Source organism: Microtus oregoni, unplaced genomic scaffold (assembly GCF_018167655.1).
Source record: "Microtus oregoni isolate MIOR12 unplaced genomic scaffold, Mior012 000037F_ref0000500, whole genome shotgun sequence".
NCBI classification, from domain to species: domain Eukaryota; kingdom Metazoa; phylum Chordata; class Mammalia; order Rodentia; family Cricetidae; genus Microtus; species Microtus oregoni.
The window spans coordinates 15,137,427-15,160,234 of record NW_024543096.1 but is presented as its reverse complement, the minus strand read 5'-3'; the positions used below and the strand labels follow the sequence as shown (position 1 = coordinate 15,160,234).

The window sequence follows — 22,808 nt, the reverse complement described above, 5'->3', positions numbered from 1 at the left end:
CCGCCTGTTTTGCCAGCAGGTGTCACAACAGCCTATGGAAAGGACTGTTTTGCCAGAACAGCTGAGGATCGGCACTGACAGCCACAGCCCAGCCCCACCTTTGAAGCTCGTGGTTTTTATGCCTGTTTTAACACACAAAGCTAGACCCGCCTTATGCTGTGCACACAGCTTCTTTGTCTGGCATTTTTTACTCAATACGAACAGGCATCCGTCACTTTCCTCTGGAACTGCAGCCCTTCTAAACTAAAAGATGGTTTGCAAGAGGCTGGGAGGTTAGAGATCTGTCTTAGAAAAGACATGTTCATCTAAGAGTCTGCCTCATATAAGAGTCGAGACCGAGCAATCCTCCTTTTTGAGAAGTTCCTAATTTAATCATTCTACAGTATTATGTAGGCTGAGCATCTTTTATCCAACAAGAGTAAGATAGGAAGTGTTTTGATGTTTGCAAGTTGGGGATGTTTACAGGGGCTTTACAAGCGAGCTGTTTCCTGGCTAAACATCTGAACCTAGAAATGCCTTCCCAGACACCATGTCAGCACTCAAACATTTTAGGATTTAGATATCTACATTAGATATATTTATCCTGCATTTTTGGAAGAAGTATTATAAAGTTTAAAAATGATGATCTATTGTCTTAGAAATATTTTCCCTGTACTGAAGCTGAATACTTAAAAACCTGAAGGCTTATTTTGCTTCCCAAGCCAAATATTCGTATGACTTTAAATTAATCTTATTTCAATTATAGCATTTGTTTACTTTTGTGAACTTTTTTTACATTTTTACATTCTAATTACTCAGATGGCACCTTGCCCAGGGGGGTGTCACTAGAGATCTTTGTACTTAGTCGTTTCGTTCAGTTTCCAGAGTTCAAAAAATGAAATTATGAAAAACCATAGCAGCCATGAAAATCGATCCATAAAGATTGTGGAGGGGCTGTCCTGGCTCCAACAGCTTTTCTGACCTGTCTCCTCCCGCAGGGCTCTGGGGCACTGAGGACTGTTCTGTTTCTATGCCCAGCATTTGCAAGAGAGAGGAAATGTGGGTCATCGAGAAGAAGAAGCCACCCTTGCCACATGGGACGTGCCCCAAAGGCTGGCTTTATTTTAACCACAAGGTAAATTCCTTCTTGTAACGTCGTCTTTGTTTTTCTTTTGTGGAATGCCAGTTGAAAAGTAATTTAAAGTGAGAGAGGGGTTGGGGGGGAGGCATGTTTGTTTGCTTGCTTGCTTGCTTGCTTGCTTGCTTGCTTGCTTGCTTGTTTGAAGCACCAGTTAGCCACAGGACCTGAGCTGCCACTGTCACGCCTTTCAAATGACTTCAGAAGCTTTCCCTTTGGGAACAGAAAGGGTTTGTGCAAGGCGGCTGTGCCCCCACACCCTGTTTGTGGAGGCGTTTTTTTTTTCTAGGGATGTCCCTTGTGCTGTGTGAGTCACTAGATAGGATGTGTGTGCGTGTCAGCAGTGTGTGTGTGTGTGTATACACCTGTGTGTGCCTGCGTGCTAATTCATCCACCCCCACCCCACCCCGCAAGTAAACTTTAGAGAGCCCATATCCTGTTCCTCCTCCTCTTCCCCGCCCAGAAGCCGCAGGACTCTACCCACCTGTAAAGTGATGAACTAATAATGCAATTTGGTCAATGTCATCCTGAGCTTCATAGAGCTGATGCTTCGGTGCCGAATTCAATTTCGGAGTGAAAGCTTGCCAGCAGGGACGCCGTCAACCAGGTTTATGATCTCTGACGCGTCCGTCCGGGGAGGCTGAGACTTTGCCTCCACGCCTTAGGTTTTGTAATAAAATAACTTTAGAGGCTTTGGGTGAAAGTGACTAAATGAATCCCAAACTGTAATTGCTTAACTCTTAGAGAATTAAGAACTGAAACGGTGTCATAATTCCACACGCTAACTTGAAATTGGTCTTTAATTGTGGACAGCCACACCGCAGGCATATTCTTCTTCACTATCTTGCTGCCACTGTTAACTCAGGCAATGAGTTACCTGAATTCTGTACACACACACACACACACACACGTATGATTAGTCACATATGGCTAGTTTAAATATGGTGAAATACAATTACCATATAATTTTCTACCTTAGTCATGTTCAGTGTGTGGTTTGCCAGTGTTCAGCATCAGTATGTTGTACAACGCCTCTCCAGGTCCTTTCTCTTCTTACAGAACCCAACTCGATATTCATTGAGTAACAACTCCCTATTCTTCTTCCCCATCACATCCTGCATCCTAAATAAATGGCTCCCCCGTTATATCTCATGTCTCTCCGAGCTAGAATCCTGAACATGGAGACATGCAGTGCCCATCCTTTTATAACTGGCTCACTTAGTAGGATGTCTTTAAGTCTCAGCCATGTTATGACATGTGACAGGATTTGTTTTTTCTTTTAAAGGCTGAGTATATTCTGTGGCATATGTATTGCCAAAACCCCTTCCCAGTGGGAGATATAAACACTATCTACCCCTGTACCTGAGGCCCCAAAGACAAACCAAGGTATGAATCTACCAAAAGTGACTCTGGAGAACCATTCAGTTTATTGGGCTTCCTTCCAGAGTGTAGGCAAAAGGTTGCTTATGTCTTTACCTATCAGGGATGACGACCTAGCCACGTGGGCAGTGCCTTCCTCCCCTAGCCTTCTCCTGCCTGTATACCCTAGCCCCTCCCCCCGGCCACATGTAGTTAGATGGTGTCGCATAGACCAGGTGGTATGAAGCAGCTAGAGGAACTCATCCTCAGGTGAGGGTCTCACGAGCCTCTTCCTCCCAGTGAGAGGAAACGGTCAGCAAAGCCTGCTGGGGTAATCTTCTGTAAGGGGCACAGCTGATGGTAGATATCTGGCTCAGAACTATTCCTGTACAGCATGTGGCCACCTTCTGCTCAGCCTTCTAGCCACCCATCATGAATACTTGGAGTACCCTCGCCTCTTGGCTGATTTTGCTGGGCGGTTTCGTAAATATTTCTTATTTGATCTGATTTTTAAGATAGACAGTTATCGTTCTGATTTTGCATCTGAGAAATCTGAGGCTTGCACAATTGTGTGACTTTTATGAACATATGGATCAGGTCAAAATTTAGCCTCTGTCGTCATATATAAAAAACGTGTCTTGTTAACCCCTCCCCCCCCCGAGTTCAGGTCTCTAGAAACCACGTGGACCATTAAGTACAGTAGCACACATGCTCCTAATCCCAGCACATGCTTCTACCTAGGAGGTGTAGGCGGGAAAACCACCAGAAGCCCATGAGCCAGTTAATTTGCATACACAGCAGTGAACAAGAGAGATCCTGTCTCAAGCAGGGTGGAAGGCAAGGAGTGAAACCCTAAGCTGTCCTCTGAAAAGAGAGGTGCCTGGCTCTCCGACTGGAACACACGCATGCACACACACACACATGCACACACACAACGCACACGCGCACACACACATGCGTGCACATACACACGCACGCGCACACACACATGCGCACACACACACACACACACACACCAGTTTCATCTCAGTTGGCAGTTGAGCGAAGCAATTTTCGTTAATTAGGTCTTTCATGGTATAACCTGTGTGCTAGTTTCATCTCCTGGGTCAGAGCTTCATCGCGTCTGCCCGGGAGAGGGGAGCATGGCGTCTGAGCTCACTTCCTATTCCTCCCAGCATTCTGTTCTATTTACTGCACCCACCTATGTTCTAACTTATCAGGGCCAAGCAGTTTCTTTATTAGCCAATGACCTTCCTCCATCATATCCTGTCCCAAAATTTTATTTAAAACAGAATCCAAAGGCAAGTGTTTGCATCTTGAGCATATGTGGGGGTGGGAGTAGGCAGACAGAGAAACAGAGACTAGGGTCCCATGGTCCTTTGTGAGGGACGCCTGGAGTTCATAAATACTTCTTCAGCTTCACTTCTTGAATGCCCACAGCACCTCTCAATGCAGCCACCTGTAGAGAAAGCCTTTCTGAGGGTCCTTCTGAGAGCTATCTTCCATTTATAAATGAGGTGGATGAAGAAACCATAAGGGGGACTAGAGAGATGGCTCAGTGGTTAAGAGCACTGGCAGCTCTTCCAGAGGTCCTGAGTTCAATTCCCAGCAACCACATGGTGGCTCACAACCATCTGTAATGAGATCTGGTGCCCTCTTCTGGCGTGCGGGCATACATGGAGGCAGAATGTTGTGTACATAATAAATAAATAAATAAATCTAAAAAAAGAAGAAACCATAAGGATTACAGAGCTCCCTCGGCAGTTAAGCGCCTGTACTGCTCCTGCAGAAGACCCTAGTTCAGCTCCCGGCGCCTACATGGGGGCAGCTCACAGCTGCATTTAACTCTAACTGGGGGGGGGGGGGCTCCTCAGACACCTGCCCTAACCTACTCATGTATAAATAAATAAATAAATAAATCCTTAAAAGGAGAGAAAGAATCACTATAAGCAATGATAAAATAAAATGATGTCTTATAACAAAATTAAGGGACCGCCTCCCCTCTCGTTCCCACACGCAGAGCCTACCTCTGTCAATGCCTTCACTCTTCTGACTGAGTCCTTGAAAGGATGAAGTGAAACCATGGATAAGAAGGGACTGCTGTTAATGGGTTACTCAGTCTGGAAGCCAGAGAAGAAAAGATTGAAGCTGAGGGAAGTAGCAAGTGCTGTGGGGCCATTCCCCCACCACCACCACATCCCCACACTCCCCTTAACTCTTAAAGCTACAGGAAGAAAAGTGGGGGATACGTTCAGAACAAATTTCAATACATGATAGGCCATTGAACTTTCCCCCTTCTTCATCAACTCTTTCAAGGACTAATTTTTATTACTTAAAAAAAACTCAGCTGACAAGTTAATTGCATTTTTAGAGTTTTAAAAACCAAGATACCTGGAAGCTAAGCATCCTTTCTTATGATTCATAAATCATCTTCTCCATGTGTGATAATGTAGCTTAATGACATTTGGGGAGGTTGACAAGATGTTACCCTAGGAAGGACAAGTCAGCAGGGCTAAGAGGGAGCTCTTCTTTCTTTTCTCCTCTCCTCCCCCCTTTGTGTGTGTGTGTGTGTGTGTGTGTGTGTGTGTGTGTGTGTTGGTTCCCTGCCAATGACTCCTTCAGTAGCATCTAAGGCAGAGAAGGGGGAGAGAGTAAGGATATTCACAAAGTTCCAGACGTCAACATTCGATGATAGGTGGAAAACTGAGAAAAGACCAAATTTGAAGGAAATATTATAGATTTTATTGCCAAATGTTGACTATAAATTATTTTGGAACAAAGAAATTTTATTACTCCAAGCTCGTTTGGAATATTATAGAGCCTCCTTAATTCACAATTATGATCAGAGACGCATATAACTCGAACACAATCTGCAAACTTGTCAGAAGGTAAACAAGTTAAAATCGAGGAGGCCATTTTTCCTTCAGCGCTTCTGCCTTATTGATTAGTGATGTTGTTTCCGAGTTTATTAGTAAATATGGTATATTTAGAAAAGAAGCCTGTGACAATAGAAAGCCATACCTCCACTGTCAAACTGACAAATCTTGGCTTCAGGAAACACGGAAGGTAGTGAAGGGAGAAGCTTTCCTGGAGAGAAGGGTGGAGCAGACTGAGCCAGCAAGAGTCACTGGTGTTTATGAATGGTTCATTAGTGACTATCTGAACCCAAGGCGAACTCGCATTAAATGATAAGACTTCTCAATAATTAGTGTGTGCCGCTCGTTGGGATTTGTAATTAGAAGAAAGGAGCAGAATAAAAAGGAACAGATAAAAGGGTGGTTGTTAAAAAATGAAGCTCCTGTAAAGCCAATTCCATTTCTTTGTGAAGCACACAAGAAAAAGGGACGCAGGAGGCTTGGAAACCCACTCCTCTCTTGATCGGTAACTCAGGCTACATCACAGTTTCTGGCTTTTAATCCTAAAAGTCGTGTGTGTGTGTGTGTGTGTGTGTGTGTGTGTGTGTGTGTGTGTAAACTGAAACCCTAAAGAACGACATTATCAGAACTGAGTTTTGGGGAAATTGGCCCTGGCACTACTGACATTTGGGGACAGATAATTCTTTGTTGTGGGAAATCATATGGTCACTCACGGCAGTATCTGCCAGCGTCCTAGTCTCCATCTGTGTACGCCAGTGGCAACTCTTCCCAAACTAAGAATAACTAAGAGTTTCCCCCAGACTTTGTCGCAATATCCACGAGAGGGAAAATTGTGCTGTGTAAAGTCTAGAATGTCTGAGAGCATCATTGTGCGACTGATTGCAAGGAGTTGTGTCTTGGAGAGTGCCGAACCAGAAACACAGCAGGAGATAAGAGTGGGAAGACTTGTTGCCTGCAACAGTTAAGGAGCCTGCTGGGGTTGTCCCCCGAACACTGCTCTCCCCAAGGCATGGAAGGATGGTGACCTTAGCCGAGAGTCCATCTCGACTCCTCTGGAGAAGCGCCGTGAGGTGGACACCCATGAGCTTGCTCAGTTAAGGTTATAGTTTAAGAAGGAAAGATAATAGACCCGTCTCTGGGCATGTTCAGATCAAGGTCATAGAGCACAGGTCTACAAGGTTAAGGTGGAGAATGTGGATACTTCTGGGCATATTCAGTTCAATGTCGCACAGACAGAGGACATGAATACTCTGGTTCAATGTTGTAGAGAGTGAGGCAAGTTTACATACCCAGAAGAATGGGGTAGAATACCTCTATGGGGTTAGTAATTTGCACTGATTTTTCTTTGTCTTTAAATGCATGCATCATGTGAGTGTATGAGCAAGTGTTTGCATGTGTATAAGTACACATGATTACATAGCTGCATGTATGTGTGTCTACGTTTGTGTGGAGGTCCAAGATTAACATTGGTTTTCTTCCTCGAATATCACCCCAAATGCTCTTCACCTTACAGATGGAGGCGGGCTCTCAGTGTTGCCTAGCTTGTTCCAGCCATCCCCGTCTCCACCTCCTGATTGCTGGAATTACAGTGGAAAGCCCCAGTGTCACCTGGCTTTTTTTTACATGAGTTTGGGGTGGGGGATCCAAATCCCAGTCATCACAGTGTGTGACAAGTGCTCTCCCACTGAGCCATCTCAACTGCCTTCTAACTGGATTTCCTTGTCCCCCACCCCCCAAAAAAAGTTTACACTGGAGAAAATAAAAATGGAAAGATACATGAATACTATTTTAATGGAATAGTTCCCCTCCAAGGTTCCTGCCTTGCTTGGTGAGTTGAAATCGACAGTCATTTCACAAACCATTCTTCTGTCTCATGGATGGGTTTTTAGGGATTATCCTTGTGTGCCAAAGAAGACTGGCCCCGCTTTTCTGCAGTGATGGTTGGCTGTTGGGAGGGGGTGACAGCTGATGGAAGGGAAGTTAGAGACTGAGGGAGAAGAGCGCCATCCCAGAGTAGGACAGGAAAGGTGGCACTTTCTTTTGTGTGAGTTTCTAGGTAAATTGGGGTTAGTTTGAAATTTTCTCTGTGGCTCAATCCTGGGGTCACACCTGCCAATGACTAGGGCTGCCTCTGTTCATTGAGGAGGCAACTGAGTGGAAAGAGAAACTGCCAGCACTTTCTGCACCGAGTGTCCCTGCACGAAGGCTCTCCTGACTTCCGTGAACCCTGTCCGGAAGTGTTAGTGCTGTGGTCTTCTTTCTACCTCATGGCTTTATTTCAGCTTTTCTTACCCTGTTTACATTTTATCAGCAAGATGAGCCTACTAGACTGTAGTTGGTTGCTTTTTACTCTTTGTTCTTTTGGGGGCCCGCCACCCAGCTCCGGGATAAGTCACTCGCAGAAGCTTATTCTTTCTTATAAATGCCTGGCCTTAGCTTGGCTTGTTTCTAACCTAAATTATCCCATCTACCTTTTGCCTCTAGGTTTTTTTCCTTTTCTTACTTCTTATCTTACTCCGTGGCTGGCTGTGTGGCTGGGTGTCTGGTTGTCTGGCCCCTGGTGTCCTCCTCCTCCTCTCTTGCTCCTCCTTCGCTCCCAGATTTCTCCTATTTATTCTCTCTGCCTGCCAGCTCCACCTATCCTTTCTCCTGCCTCACTATTGGCTGTTCAGGTCTTTATTTGACCATCAGGTGTTTTAGACAGCCAAAGAACTTCAGCTTCACAGAGTTAAGTGCAGCATTAACAAAAACAACACACTTTAATATTCCACAACACTAGGCTAATTGTATCATTCCGATTCTCATCCCATTGGACAACAAGAATACCTCTGCCTTGATGGTTACAGGCCGCAACACGGCTAGCGTGAGTTTGGTCCCTGGACCCCACAGTGCACTGACTCCTTAGAGTTGTTCTCTGACCTTCCTGTGTGTGGCATAATAAAGATTTTTGTTGTTGTTATTGTTGTTGTTGTTGTTGAAGATGACCACCTCATTGTGAAGCTCCAGCCTGTATTTTTATGTTCCGCTTAGAGTTGGTGGTGATGTTTGTCCCTCAGTCTGTTTGCTTTGTTTTTCTGTCTTCCCCTCATTTCCCCCATTGTTTTTCTGTAACTTCCTGTGTGTTTCATGTTAAATGGTGGGCTCTGAGCTTCGAGTGAACTTCAATCGTCTCTCACTAAAGTAAGCAAGTCAGCTTCGGGATGGGTCTAGCTAAGCCACTCCTTTGTTCTTCTTTGACTAAACTCCTACTGTAAACCTTGCAAATTGACTGGCTCCTTAGAAAGAGTGCCCCTCTCCACGGAGCAGAAGACGCCATGGTGACATTCCGGTTGACAAACACATACCTGCTTCTGCTCTGCCTCACGTGAATGAGACAAATCGCTCTTCACCCCGAAGCAGCTTCGTTAATGCCTGCAGAGCAGGCAGAAAGCTGATGAGTTCTCTACCTAAGAAAATTATCATTTCCAAGGCCCACCTTCGGTGCCTTTGGGAACTTGCTTTCGTTCGCATGCGGGAATGAACGTGTTATGTTGTTATTGTTCGTAGTGCTTCCAGGTGTGGATTCCCAAAGACACCCGCGAGCTGAAGACCTGGGCAGGCGCTCAGGACTTCTGCATCGACAAGGGCGGGACGCTGGTCTCCATCGAAAGTGAACTAGAGCAAGGTAGAGTCCAAGAGTTCCACCAAGCCAAAATGGCCGCCATCATTCTAATAGTGATCAAAACGTCACCTCCAAACTTTCGCTTACAAATCAACATTTAAAACAGTATACTGCTAAGACACAGGAAATTTCAGGTTGAGCGCCAGGGTTTCTGCCATGACATTTGTGAGAGTCGGTAGCCTGCCGAGAAACTGCTAACTTTAGAGGTTTTAACTGGAGAGAATGAGGATATATTTATGTGTGTTCTAGAATGGCTAACGTAATTTCTCTGGAATATCTACTACAATGGCACGGTAAGTTTTTCAAAGATCATTTTGAGTTCACCTATACATTTTAAGTTGAAACTTAGGCATTTACATACTTCTTTTTAAATATACTCCATTAGTCCTTGTTTGTTTAAGAAAGTAGTAAGTGAACACTGGAAATTGTTTTGCTAATGATCTGATAAAATCTCAAGTTAGTTACCCAGCTAATTTCGTTCAATTTAAACTGAAACCAAAACGAAAGAGGCTGGGTTACCTTAATGAGAGCAAAATAAAGAATTTCTACACTTGATTCAAAATGCTGTCATTTAAATATAATGATGTCTTTGAGCAGCATTTGATGACGACCCAATGGTTTATGTGACATTATTAGATAATGTGTTTCTATTTTCCAGCTTTCATTACTATGAACCTTTTCGGCCAGACCACGAATGTGTGGATAGGGTTAAAAAGTGACAATCACGAGACGTGGGTGAATAGGAAGCCTGTAGTATATTCTAACTGGTCTCCATCTGATGTCATAAATGTAAGTTTTAAGCTACGGGGGGCACGGCTTGCTGGGGATCAGATCAGGGTCTTGTATATTTTAACCTTTGTGCTGTATTCTAAGACCCTCAAAGATTTATTTTTTGTTACACCTTTTTAACAAGAGATCGTAACTGAGACTTACTGACTAAAACTGTTTTCTTTCTGTATTTTGAAGCTATAAATTTATATTAGTTTACCAGCCATATGTTAATTTTCAATAATGTAACATTATAACAGTTTCATGCATACTATAAACACAATTACACTATGAATCATGATGATTGTTTATCTTGGAGGCTATGAAGAGATTTCTGAATTGGTTCTAATTAGATGTAAATAAGATAATAATGGTGTTTTACTTTTTCAATTTATGCCCTAAATCAAATTTTTCAATGTGACAATAATGTTATATTTATCATATTTTAATAATGTGTATTCCTTTAAAGATACCAAATTACAATACCTCTAAAATGAAAAAGCATGTTCCACTCTGTGCCCTGATGCTAAGTAGTCCTAATTTTCATTTCACTGGAAAATGGTATTTTGATGACTGTGGGAAAGAAGGCTATGGATTTGTTTGTGAAAAAATGCAAGGTAAGAAATAATTGGGGTTTTATTCTTTTTATTTCCAACCTTGCTTCCACACCTGCTGTCTATGAGCTTTGCAACTATGATATAAGTCATTGTCCTCTATACTTAGGCATATTTAGCCATGTGTCCCCCACTACTTAGGACTGCAGAAACCATCTGACAGAAAGCCGAGTTTATACACCAACCCTAGGACCACTAAATAGCTTTCCACCTGTGTTCTGGGAGTCTGTGTGGTCCAGTCCATTTTCCTAGACTGTGTGATGTTAGCAACAACACAGAGAAAAACACTTTTTTTTTTTTTGATTCATGCACAGTTCTGTTTCAAAGTCAAAGTGATGACATCTGTTGATCTACCCTGCCAGACTTCCAAGGTGTCATGTCATAAAGCAAGAGACTGGGGTGAGTGCCTTCTGAGCCTTCTTTCCAGTTAAAGCCACCAAGATTCAGTCAGGGAACCCCGGTAGCCTTACTTCAGCTTGGTCACCCTCCAGAGATCCTACTTCTGAACTTCACAGTCAGATAAGTTTCTTCCCACTCAATCCTCCAGACTGAGGGTTAAATTCCAACATACAGCACTTCGCAGAGAGCACCGACAGTAGGTCTAATCATGGTCTATTGCGGCAATTTTTAAATGTCTCCCAGAATGTTGAAAAAGAATGAGGAGCTAAAGCCAGGCAATGGTAGTGTATGCCTTTAATCCCAACGCTTGGGAGGCAGAGGCAGACAGGCAGAAAACTCACTTTCAATTATTTATTTATTTTTTGAGACAGGGTTTCTCTGTGGCTTTGGTTCCTGTCCTGGAACTAGCTCTTGTAGACCAGGCTGGCCTCGAACTCACAGAGATCCGCCTACCTCTGCCTCCTGAGTGCTGGGATTAAAGGCATGCGCCACCACCTCCCGGCATGTGGTATATTTCTGTATCTGGGGAAAAAACTCCCTAATAATTTCTGGAGTGTAATATCAAAGCCATATGTGATAGCTTCCCCTCCCTGTGATAGAATATCTGAACTAATCAGCTTATAACAAGAGAAGATTATTTATATTGGCATAATAATTTTGAAGGTTAGACCCATTGCTTTGGGGCTGTGCCAAAATCAGAAAGCTATGGAGGGATCGGGAAACAGAACAAAGTCATCCAACTCATGACTGGGAGGCAAAAGTATAGAACAGAAAGAGTCCAAACTCCCTAATTCCCTTCAGTGGCATGCACAGTGACCTAAGACCTTCTACTGGGCCTCACCTGTCAAATGCTCCATCAGGTCCAATGGTCCCACTCTGGGGATCATAATTGGGATACCAGGGCCTTTGGAGGATATTTAAGATCCTAATTAAAGTGTGATACTATCACCTATATTCTATATCCAGTGGGATGACTAAGCAGTGTGATTGTCCTTGAGTAACCTTCAATAATAAAAATAGCAAAGACAGCTCCTGCTTTCACAACCTGTGTGTCCCTGTGCCTGGCACCATGCCTTTGGGTTTATAAACATTATGCCATAAAACCTTCAAGACCATTCCAGGAAATAGGTCAAAGTCTTTCCATTCTATAGATAAGGAATGTTAGTCTTAAAAAAACAAAACAAAACAAAGCAGTATTTCAGTTAAAGATAGTAGTGATTCTGTTTCTGCAAAGTTGACCTCGTCTCAAATTTATGCGCTGATTGCTTTCTTTGGCATTTGGGGACGAGCAACATAGGTGCTCTTTCGGTGACATTGCAGGACAGAGGGGGAGCACAAGCCCCATGTCTGACCAGACAAGCTCCCACTTCACCTCTTTACACAAGCGTCAGCAACAAGTTCAGAAGTGAGGTCTCTGAAGGGTGACCGAGCTGGAGTAAGGCCACAGGGTCCCCTGGCTGTATCTTGGTGGCTTTTACTGGAGAGAGGAACCACAATACACTCACCCCAGTCTCTTGCTGTATAATGTGACACCTTGGAAATCTTGGAAATCTGATCAGTAAAATGACTGCATCTTCTATGAGCCTTGATTTCAGTTTCTGTAAAATGAGGTAAGAACTATTTCATATGCACATACAAAGCTTAGCATAGTTCTCAGAATGTGTTTAACAAAGGACAGTTTTAAAAATTGTTATTTCTGAAAAATGCTATTAAACTTTCATTCTTATTACAATGAACACCTTGTATTTTTGACATAAATATATACTTATATTGGGTTTGAGCCAAAAAATGCTATGTTCCTGAAAGAAAAAAGAAATAGGAGTAAGTCAGGAGGTGCTGGCACACACCTTTAATCCCAGCACTCAGGAGGCAGAGGCAGGCAGACCTCTGTGAGTTCAAGGCCAACCTGGTCTACAAAGCAAGTTTCAGGACAGCCACAGCTGTTACACAGAGAAACCCTGCCTCAAAAAAAAAAGGCAAAAAAGAAAGAGAGAGAGAAAGGAAGGAAGGAAGGAAGGAAGGATAAAAAGAGAGGCAAAAGCCAGAGGAGGTTGCTCAGTGGATGAAAGAACTTGCAGTACAAGCTTGAGGACCTGAGTTTGAATCCCCCCAGGACCCAGTAAAAGCCCAGGTGTATGGTATAAGCCTCTGTAATCCCAGAACTTTTGGTGGGGGGGAGATGGAGGGCAGAGACAGGAGGATCCCCTAAAGCTCATAGGCCAGCTAACCTGGCAAACACAACAGAAAAACAACAGAGCAAAACCTTGACTCAAATAGAAGAAAAGAAGCAACATTCATGGTTGTCCTCTGACCTCCACACACATACCATGGCACACCACAGGCATGCGTTCACACACAAATGTACCCACACGTGCATACACACACACACACACACACACACACACAGAGAGAGAGAGAGAGAGAGAGAGACACACACACAAAGTAAAGACTGAACACTCGGGAACAACTCAGTGTCCATAGATATTTCTTCCAGGATAACGAGCTGCAAAACCACATTGCTCAAAACCATGTGTGTTTTGTTTTGAAACTTGGAAGGACTAATTGCACTGGGAGAAATTCTTAGGTATAAAAGCAATGGTGTAACCCAGTAAAAGGAAACAAAAAATTTTCAGTTACATTATTGTGCCAGTTGTCACTTTAAAATAGTACTTTGTGTCATATAGATTCTGTATAACTAGCCATAAACTGGGAGCATAGGCTGGCAAGCAGGCTTGCAGCCAAGAGGACACTGTGACCAAGTACAGTCTGTCACAAGGTAATTAATAAATAGGCTCATTTCGCTTCCGTTTTACAATGAGTTCTTTCTAAATCAAGCAACAGTAACAAAGGCAAAAAGGCTACTTTTCACTTTGCCATTTTTATTGTGGAGAACATGACCAAAACAGGAGAGGGCAGTGAGGAGCAACATTTATGAATTGTTGGTGTGTCCTGGATGCAATAGAGCATGCCCTGTGTGGATATTGCAGTGAATTCTACACACACCCTCCTTAGGAAGAACTTATCAGTTCTTATAGACCTGAAATGTAACCTTTAGAAGGACTGATTTTCTCCAGGCCTCCTAGCCAGGGAGGGTCAGGAATGGGATGCAGTCCAGGCCTTCAGCCATTCACATTTCAACATGCCCTTTAAGAAGCCAAAATCACTTACAGATTCAGTTTTCAGCCTAGTGTGCAAGAGGGACTAAATTCACTCTAGGTCAGATGCACAAACATTTTCCTAAATTTAGGCTGTTCTATGGTTACAGCAGAATACAGGACAGAAAAAGAGAAAGCACACATCTTAAAGAGAAAGCACACATAGGCACTCACTACACACATGAACACATGCAGTGCTAACTGGAATGGCATGGCCTTTTAAACTTCAAAGCCCACCCCAGTAACATACTTCCTCTAACAAGGCCACACCTCCTTATCCTTCTCAAACAGTTCCACCATCTAGGGACCAAGGGGTCAAATATTTGAGCCTCTGAAGGCCATTTTCATTCAAACCACCACAGTGTTCCAGTGCCCTAGCATGGCACACCTTCCAAGGATAGTGTCATTGTTTTGAATTCATCACTTCTGGAGGAAAAGCTCTGGTCAGTGTCGCTGTTAGTGACAAAGATGCATGTTGAGTCTGACGTCCTCTGTAGTCCAGATGCCACAAGCAATTTTGTTGTTGTTCTCAATCTAGATACTCCTGAATACCGTGCAAACGTGTCTGAAATGCATTCAGTCCCCAATACATTAGAATTTGGAAACAGAACTTATAAAATCATTCATGCCAATATGACGTGGTACACAGCAAGAAGAACCTGCCTGATGCATGGAGCAGAACTGGCCAGCATTGCAGACAATTTCCAGCAGGCCTTCCTCACTGTTGTTCTCAGCAGGCTGGGATATGCCCACTGGATTGGCCTCTCCACCACAGACGTAGGTGTTCAAAGTCCCGCCAGTCATCTTTGCAAAGTTTCTGTCTATTTCCTTAGGGAGACAACTACTGGAACCAGCATGCAAACATAATTCCCAGACACAATCATAAATATAAGATTCCAACAGCTGGTTTATACAGACACTACGGGGGGGGGGGGGGGGGGTTGTTGTTATTTTCAGATTTTTTTATTTTGGTTTTGTTTTGTTTTTAAGGACCCTGGGGCTACAAAACAAGAGTATACATTGTTTTAGGATGAATATGCAATGCCTGATTTCTAAATATAATGCCCCCATGGGTCCTTTGAAAACTCTCAAGAACCCCTGAGTACTGAATCATTTATACAATGAAACACATCTCAAACTCAAGTACCATGTTTGGGTAATTTGTTAGATTTCCAGAATCTCCATGAAAAAAAAATGATTTCTGCTTCCTGCTCAGAAATTAATTATTAACTAATTTACTGCCCTTGAAATATAACATGCAGAGTTCTGTTTGTGTGATTTTTATTTTATTTTTTGTTTTGTTTTTACTTTTGAAAACAAGAGTATTACACACTTGAATTACTGAAAGGTAAACTCTGTTCCATTCATGACCTCCGGTTCTTTTGGAAAAAACATGTGGAATTTGGAAGGAGTGCATCCTTGGGTAGTTTGGGGTGATTCCAGCAAGTCGCGGCAGTGAAGTGATGCTTTGAATTCCCTCTGCAGAATGGTCTTAATTTTGACTGGTCGGACGGCACCAAATCCCCTTTCACCTATTGGAAGGAGGAAGAGTCCACTTTCCTTGGTGACTGTGTTTTTGCTGACACTAGTGGACACTGGCATAGAACGGCCTGTGAGTCTCTTCTGCAAGGCGCCATTTGTCATGTCCCCACTGGTAAGTATCATTCCATTCAACAGAGCCAATGTGTCCTGGCTTTCTGAATGTTCACAACTGCGGAATACAAACACGAATAATAGAAAGTCCCAGCCCTTGGGAAGCCTTGGTCTGTGATACAAAGACAAGTAGCTGTCATACCAGGCATGGCTGGGAGAGGAGGTAAGAGGGATTATCAAGAAAGGGGTGCATTGTTTTCTTCTTATGCTGCCGTCCCCATGTCTGCAGCATAGTGAATAACACTTTGCTGTTTTTAAAAGAGCATCCTATTTGTCTAGAGAAACAGAAGGGCTTTTTGAAGGGTGTGGCAGTATATGTAGCTGGAACTTGAAGAATGGGCGGGGTTATAGGAAGTCACAGAACATAGAGAAGCATTCTGAGGCAGAAGCGTAGATACGGACAGAGGGGTGCAGGATGGGGACACAGACGGCAAAGCTGGTGCTGACTTTGCTGGCATCCCAGGTTAGGGTAAGAGAAAAACAGGAGGTCACACTACAGAGGTGTGCTTTAGCCTCTGTGGAGAATCTGAATTGAGGGTTTGAGACAAGACTGCTAGATTCTTAAGCAATGGTTACGGCGGTGGTAGCTGATACTCTGTGATACCCCACACTTTGCATAGTATCCCATTTACATGAAGTTCAGCTGACCCAATCCTTTACGGGAGATGAACGTTAACTGGGAGCATTACACAGATTCCCAAGGCTCCATCCATCAGGAGAAGAGAGGGAGATTCGGTCTCCTCGCCCGCTGGGGTGTGTGGTCCCGCTTTCCAGGTGTCTTCTTTGTTGCTATCATATGCACCACGAGTTCTCCCTCTGATCTCCTTTTAAAGCTCTCATTTCATAAAACTGCATTATTGACTTATATTCTGGATACTTCGACAAACAACGCACATCATTTCCATAATTGTAGATGAAAGCAGTTCAGGATTAAGCATGAGTAATGTCTATATGCTTGCATCTACATATGAAAGCGTAAGAAACGCACACACCTATATGGCGAAATTAGTTCTTCTAAAACACTGTAAGTCTCCTTCCTTTTTTGATGAAACTGTACACGTTTATTGTAGACTTTTAAGGGTTGCCGGGCAGAATGGCTCATCAGATAAACATTCTTCAGAGCGAGTCTGCATCCTGAGTTCAGATCCCCAGAACACACATGGAAACAGAGAAAGAAGTGACTCCCCAAACTTGTCACACATGTTCTCACACATACTTGTCTATATGACAATAATAAATGAAAGACTTAAAATAACAAAAGCCAGATGTTAATATATCTAAACTGTTCGAACTGGGGAAAAGAATGGCATTGCTGTTAGCTCCCTGTTACAAAGAAATTGAGCATAGGGTAACATACCCAAGGCCACACAGCTAGGAAGCTATGGGGCCAGGAGCTCAGCATGGATGTATCTGACTCTCAGGCTTGGTGGCAGAAGGAAAGCCCCCTCAAACTCTGCTTATTTATTTCATGTTGTGTTTCACTGTGATACTCACTGAAGGTGCTGTCCTCTCGCAGGCTCCCTGACATTTAAGGATTTTAGAAATCCTTGGACACTTAGCCCTGCATAGGACACGTATTTTACATGTAGACATCCTTTCTCCAGCATCACTCAGCTCCCAGTTCCTCCAGGAACTGTATCTCCCTGATGCCCCAAGCTTTAGGCTAACAGTAGACAATGCCTTCACCAGGCAGCACTCAAAGGAAAAGGACAAAGCAATCTGTTAACACACTCTGCATGTTTAGGTAAAGAGTAACAGAAATATAAGAACCTAACCCACGTTTGTAACCACTGACTTCAAATCCAGTCTTTTTGGGTATTATCATGAAAATCTTAATGAATGCATTGATTCTGGCCTTTCATTGACTGTAAAATAAGGGTTATCTTAGCATAGGAGCTCAGGCACCAGCCTGAAATCATGCTTGTTTTTTTTTTTTTTCTTCATAGAAACAAAGGCATTTGAGCACCCAGTGCTCTGCCCAGAAACATCGGTTCCCTGGATAAAATTTAAAGGTAATTGCTACAGTCTTTCTACAGTCCTGGACAGCAGGAGTTTTGAGGATGCTCATGAATTTTGCAAAAGAGAAGGTAATTCTTCTGTGGCACTAAACGCTGTCATGGACTCTTTGACGTCGCAGTAAACAGTGCGCCTGCTCGAATGCTCATTATCCAGTAACTGTAGGAGCCGTGAGAACCACTAAAAAAAATAAAATAAACACCATTGAATCCGCTTGTTACGGGGACAGCTATTACAGGCAATTTAAGTTCCAGTACAGACTTTGGAAACCCAAGATGGTGCCTCAGTGTATAGCATCCCCCCAGAATTCTTCATTCTCAAGCCACGTATACTATGGATCTTTAATGTTCTCTAAACTGGATCATCAGGACTTTAACTTTCTAAGTGAAAGCTTGTATACATGTTTATAAATGTAGTTTTACCTCAAAAGTCTTAAATCGTAGAGAATGGGAGGAGAGGAAGGAGAGGAAGCCTTAGTCAGTATGTAAAATAAATTTTAAATTGTTAATTAAATGAAATAAAATTTAAAAAGGTTTAAATCACATTTTCGGTGGGTGTGGTGGCACAGGCCACCTAATACTCAGGAGGCAGAGACAAACCTTTATGAATTTAAGGGCAACCTGGTCTACATAGTGAGTTCCGGGCCAACCAGGTTATATAGTGAGAACTTGTTGGTTTGTTTTGTTTTGTTTTTAATCACTTTATTTTTTGTATGTATATGGTGTGTGTGTGTGTGTGTGTGTGTGTGTGTGTGTGTGTTGGGGGGGGCATGTGTGTATATGTCTTATACCCAGGATCTTCCTCAATCACTCTTCACCTGGTATGTTTGAGACAAGACATGATCTCCTCCTGAACCTGGCCAGCAAGACTCAGGGATCTGTCTCTGCCTCCCCAATCCTGCTCTTTACCTGAGTCCTAAGGATTCAAACCTGGGTCTCCGTGGTTGTTCAGCAGGCACTTTACCAACTGAGCTATTTCCCCACATGCTCAATCACTTTTTAGCCATGGAAACAACAGAGTTGGGGCTGTAGCTCAGGGGTAGAGCAACTGCCTAACATGGCAAGCCCTGGGCTACCAGCCGCAGCACCAGAGAGGAAAATAAAAATGCATTGAGTGGTGCAATGTTGGTTTTTCAAAGCCCAGGCTTCACAAGACAGGGCGCAGAGACATTTGTGAATCGCACTTCCCTCGCTCATTGGCTGCTCATCTCTTTTTACAGGATCTAATCTTTTAGCCATCAAGGACAAGGCTGAAAATTTATTTCTCCAGGAAGAGCTTCGTGCTTTTAGTTCTTCTGTCCAGATGGTTTGGTTGAATGCCCAGTTTGATAGTAACAGTAAGTGATGTGGGCGCAGAGGATGAGTAAATAAATAAGGAGCCGTTAAGGCCTCTGGGAGCCACAAAACTCTCCTTGGACACATTTGCTGTGAAAGTATAGCGTGAATCCGAAAGCCACCCCCCTCCCAAACAAACAAAACAGATGACAAGTTAACCTTCATACTGACCATAAAGATGCTTGCTCCAACTCTGTCCTGAGCCTTATGGCAAAGCCACATTGACTCTCTTAAGTGTTACAAAGCCCAACAGAGTCAGGGAGCCATTTCAATTGTTAACTGCACTTCTTGAATTCTTACAGACTACTCATAAACACCAGTGTGTGTAAGGAGGCACACTCTTCTTTATGTAACTGATGTTACTGAAAAGTACTTATAGAGAAATTTTTTTTTTTTTTTTTTTTTGGTTTTTCGAGACAGGGTTTCTCTGTGGTTTTGGAGCCTGTCCTGGAACTAGCTCTTGTAGACGAGGCTGGTCTCGAACTCACAGAGATCCGCCTGCCTCTGCCTCCCGAGTGCTGGGATTAAAGGCGTGAGCCACCACCGCCCGGCTAGAGAAAATTATTGTAATTGGAACGGAGAGAGCGTTACCTTGGTGGAGGAAGCAGGGGAACAAAGACCATCCTTGCGTATTTTAATCCTGGACGTGGTTTGAATTTCTAGCAGTTGGTGATAACCAAAAGCAAGCTGTCTTATAGTTCGCTTTATTGTTGGTTTTAAATTCGTTTCAGACAGTGCCCCCTACATACACACACACAAACCACATTGACCACTTATAGGCTGAACTTTCCCACTGAACCACTTCTAGGATAATGACAGATTCAGGAAATAAGCCCTCTTGTTGTGGTGTTGATGTTAGGCTTTTGAGGGATTTTCTATACATTAATTAATTTCATTTCATTTACTGTGTGATTTATTTAAATTGGCTAGAAATGTGAACCTATTTTTAAAACTCAAACCAGGACATTAAGAAACAAGACATCTGTATCTAAAAATAGAGGCAAATTTAATGGATACATACCTATTTTTGTGTTTTGTTCATGAGCGTACTTACGGAATTAAATGTGTCTCCTTAGATTTGGGGGCTGCTCTTATGGCTTATCCCAGTCTTACACTGGTAATCATGCACATAATTCATAATAAGTCAGCAGTTTTTCCACAGATGAAACCTTGAGGTGGTTTGATGGAACACCCACAGACCAGTCAAGCTGGGGCGTTCAGAGGCCAACTGTAGATCCCCTCCAGCCCCGTCCGTGTGTTGCCTTGAGGATCCTGGAAGGAGTGTGGCAGTTTACCCCATGCGAAGACCAAAATGGGTTTATCTGTAAAATGGAGGCAGGTGTGTGAAGGGAGACGGTAAGTCTCCCTGTTGACTCTTTTCTGGTTAATGCTGCCCCACCACGGTAGCATTTAAAAAGTTGAAACTGCAGATATTTCCACTGAAATATCATTCATCAACACCAGCCACTAGATTTGATGTATGAGCCATAGTTGGATTCCTGCTTTGTCTCAGTAATGACCTAACTTTACTGAATTTAAGAAAAATTTTTTTTTTATTTATTTGATTTTAGATGTTCCAGCAGTAATGGAGCATCCAGGGAAAGGTAGGTTTGGAAGAAGAGAGGATATTTAGCTGCTCCTTAGAATCAATAGGACAGGCAGCAGGTGTGTGGCAGGGTCTACCCTCTTTGTCTTTGTCTCCCTTCAGAACGGAACCACAGCATCGTTCCTCTTGCAGTCTCGCTGATGCTGATGGCCTTCCTGGCCTTTGCTGTGCTCTGCTTCTGGATCTACAAGCAGAACAGTGGCTTCTTCCAGAGACTCACAGGGTCTCGGGGCCTCTACTACCCTACACTCAGCTTCAGCACAGCACAGTTAGAAGAAAACGTCCACATCTCCGATCTCGAGAAGAACGGCCAGTGAGGATGAAGTGAGAGAATGCCCTCGCTATAAAGAACAAAGGCGGCCACGAGGGGAGTCCTGTCTGCACTGCCCCTTAACAAGACGCCATGATAATGTGAATTGTGTCCCTGTTTTAATTATTCTTCAAGCACCGGTTTTTAATTTTAACCAAAGCAGATGAGGTTTAATGTATTCGTTTCCTTTAACTGCGGCCCATTCTGAAAAGGGGCGTTGGGTTATTATTTAGAAAGACAAGAACTACTAAAAAGAATCCTGCATTTGAGAACTCTCAAGGCAGTCTGGTACACATTCAGACATGTAAGTTCACTCAATACATTCAAAGAGAAAGGGGGCAGGGCTCTGACTTTCTTTGTGGGGAAGGAGCTTCTAAGAATCAGCGTTCTGTTTGATTCTAATTCAATCATTTTTAATAGCCTGGTTTGGGAAAGTCCTTGAATCTAAACATCCAGGCTCTGGGCTCTCAGCTGATACTTTGGAGGACATTAATTTTTATTAGGTTTGATTCTTCAGCTACACAGGAGAAACAGCACCTTCTCCTAAATACAAAGATCTTGGTATGCAGGCGCTGTCAGGAACAACTGTACGGTTACAATTGTTGGGCCAAAATTATCTCAGGGCCTGTGCCTCGAGGGCTGTAGGACAGAGAAAAGCCTGGCTCAAGTTTGAAGGATAGTCTCAAAGCTACCGAGTGGGAATGACACAGCAAAATCTAGGTAGATGCCCCTTCAGCCAGAGGGAGGGCTTGGCTGTCTCTCATTGGCTGGAGGGCCCCTGCATCACATCAGCCCCAATGTCACTTAACCTATATAAGCAGATGCTCACAGTAATAAACTGAGTTCCTGCTTTAACTTGACTCCCTATTGTGTCTGATTGTCCTGCGTCTGATTGTCCTGCATCTGATTGTTCTGTGTCTGATTGTCCTGCGTTGTGGGGCTGCAGAACAGGCAGAGAGTGCACTCACCTTTCCCCAGGGAATAAGGCTAAGGAGGCCTGGCACCAATGTGGCATAGACCCTCCCTTGCTAAGTGATTACCATGTTAAAGATGTTTTCTAGGTAAGTTCAAAGAACTACAATGGGAGTTCAATATCAATAAAGTTCATGGACCTTATTTAAAACTAAAGTAATAAAATAATATATAACGATCTTAACTGGGAGATACAAAATATGCAACTCAAACCTAAAGAGAAAAAAGTGAAGATCTGAATTATACTCCCATTAGAACCAAACGAGAGGTGATGTTGAGAAATACTAACTAAAACGACTCTGCAGTAGTAACCTTGATACGATTGTCATATGTTCATTTTGTGCATTTAAATAAACTATCAGTTTTGACTATCTCTTTTTTTCTGTTGGACTAGTTGATGCCATTGGCTGGTTAATGAGGATTAAAAGTATGATATCTGAGGCTGGGAAGTTGCTCAGTTGGTAAAGTGCCTGTTGTGCAATTAGGAGGACCTGAGTTCAGAACCTCATCACCCACATAAAGGTCAGGTGCAGGGGTGCACATCTGTAACTCAGCTCTGGGATGGGATGCGATGCAGGGGTGCACATCTGTAACCCCTGCTCTGGGGTGGGGTGGGATGCAGAGGTGCACATTTGTAACCCCAGCTCTGGGATGGGGTGGGATGCAGGGTACACACCTGTAACCCCAGCTCTGGGGTGGAGTGGGATGCAGAGGTGCACATTTGTAACCCCAGCTCTGGGATGGGGTGGATGCAGGGGTGCACATTTGTAACCCCAGCTCTGGGATGGGGTGGATGCAGGGGTGCACATCTGTAACCCCAGCTCTGGGATGGGGTGGGATGCAGGGTGCACACCTGTAACCCCAGCTCTGGGGTGGAGTGGGATGCAGGGGCGCACATCTGTAACCCCAGCTCTGGGAAGGGGTGGGATGCAGGGGTGCACACCTGTAACCCCGGCTCTGGGATGGGG

The 22,808-nt window shown here is 43.6% G+C and overlaps 1 protein-coding gene across 1 annotated transcript in view; it reads left to right on the top strand.

The window, feature by feature from the left end:
- The window catches only part of Pla2r1 (phospholipase A2 receptor 1), a 104,713-nt gene extending 82,574 nt beyond the window's left edge, over positions 1 to 22,139 (top strand). Inside the window, exons 20-30 of the mRNA XM_041631580.1 lie at positions 978 to 1,114; positions 8,899 to 9,016; positions 9,672 to 9,802; positions 10,251 to 10,398; positions 14,488 to 14,726; positions 15,435 to 15,603; positions 17,549 to 17,689; positions 18,838 to 18,954; positions 20,115 to 20,291; positions 20,524 to 20,556; positions 20,661 to 22,139. Coding sequence (XP_041487514.1) covers positions 978 to 1,114; positions 8,899 to 9,016; positions 9,672 to 9,802; positions 10,251 to 10,398; positions 14,488 to 14,726; positions 15,435 to 15,603; positions 17,549 to 17,689; positions 18,838 to 18,954; positions 20,115 to 20,291; positions 20,524 to 20,556; positions 20,661 to 20,875 — 1,625 coding nt within the window. The 3' untranslated portion in view covers positions 20,876 to 22,139. The remainder of the gene's footprint in view (positions 1 to 977; positions 1,115 to 8,898; positions 9,017 to 9,671; positions 9,803 to 10,250; positions 10,399 to 14,487; positions 14,727 to 15,434; positions 15,604 to 17,548; positions 17,690 to 18,837; positions 18,955 to 20,114; positions 20,292 to 20,523; positions 20,557 to 20,660) is intronic.
- The last annotated feature ends 669 nt before the right edge of the window (positions 22,140 to 22,808 follow it).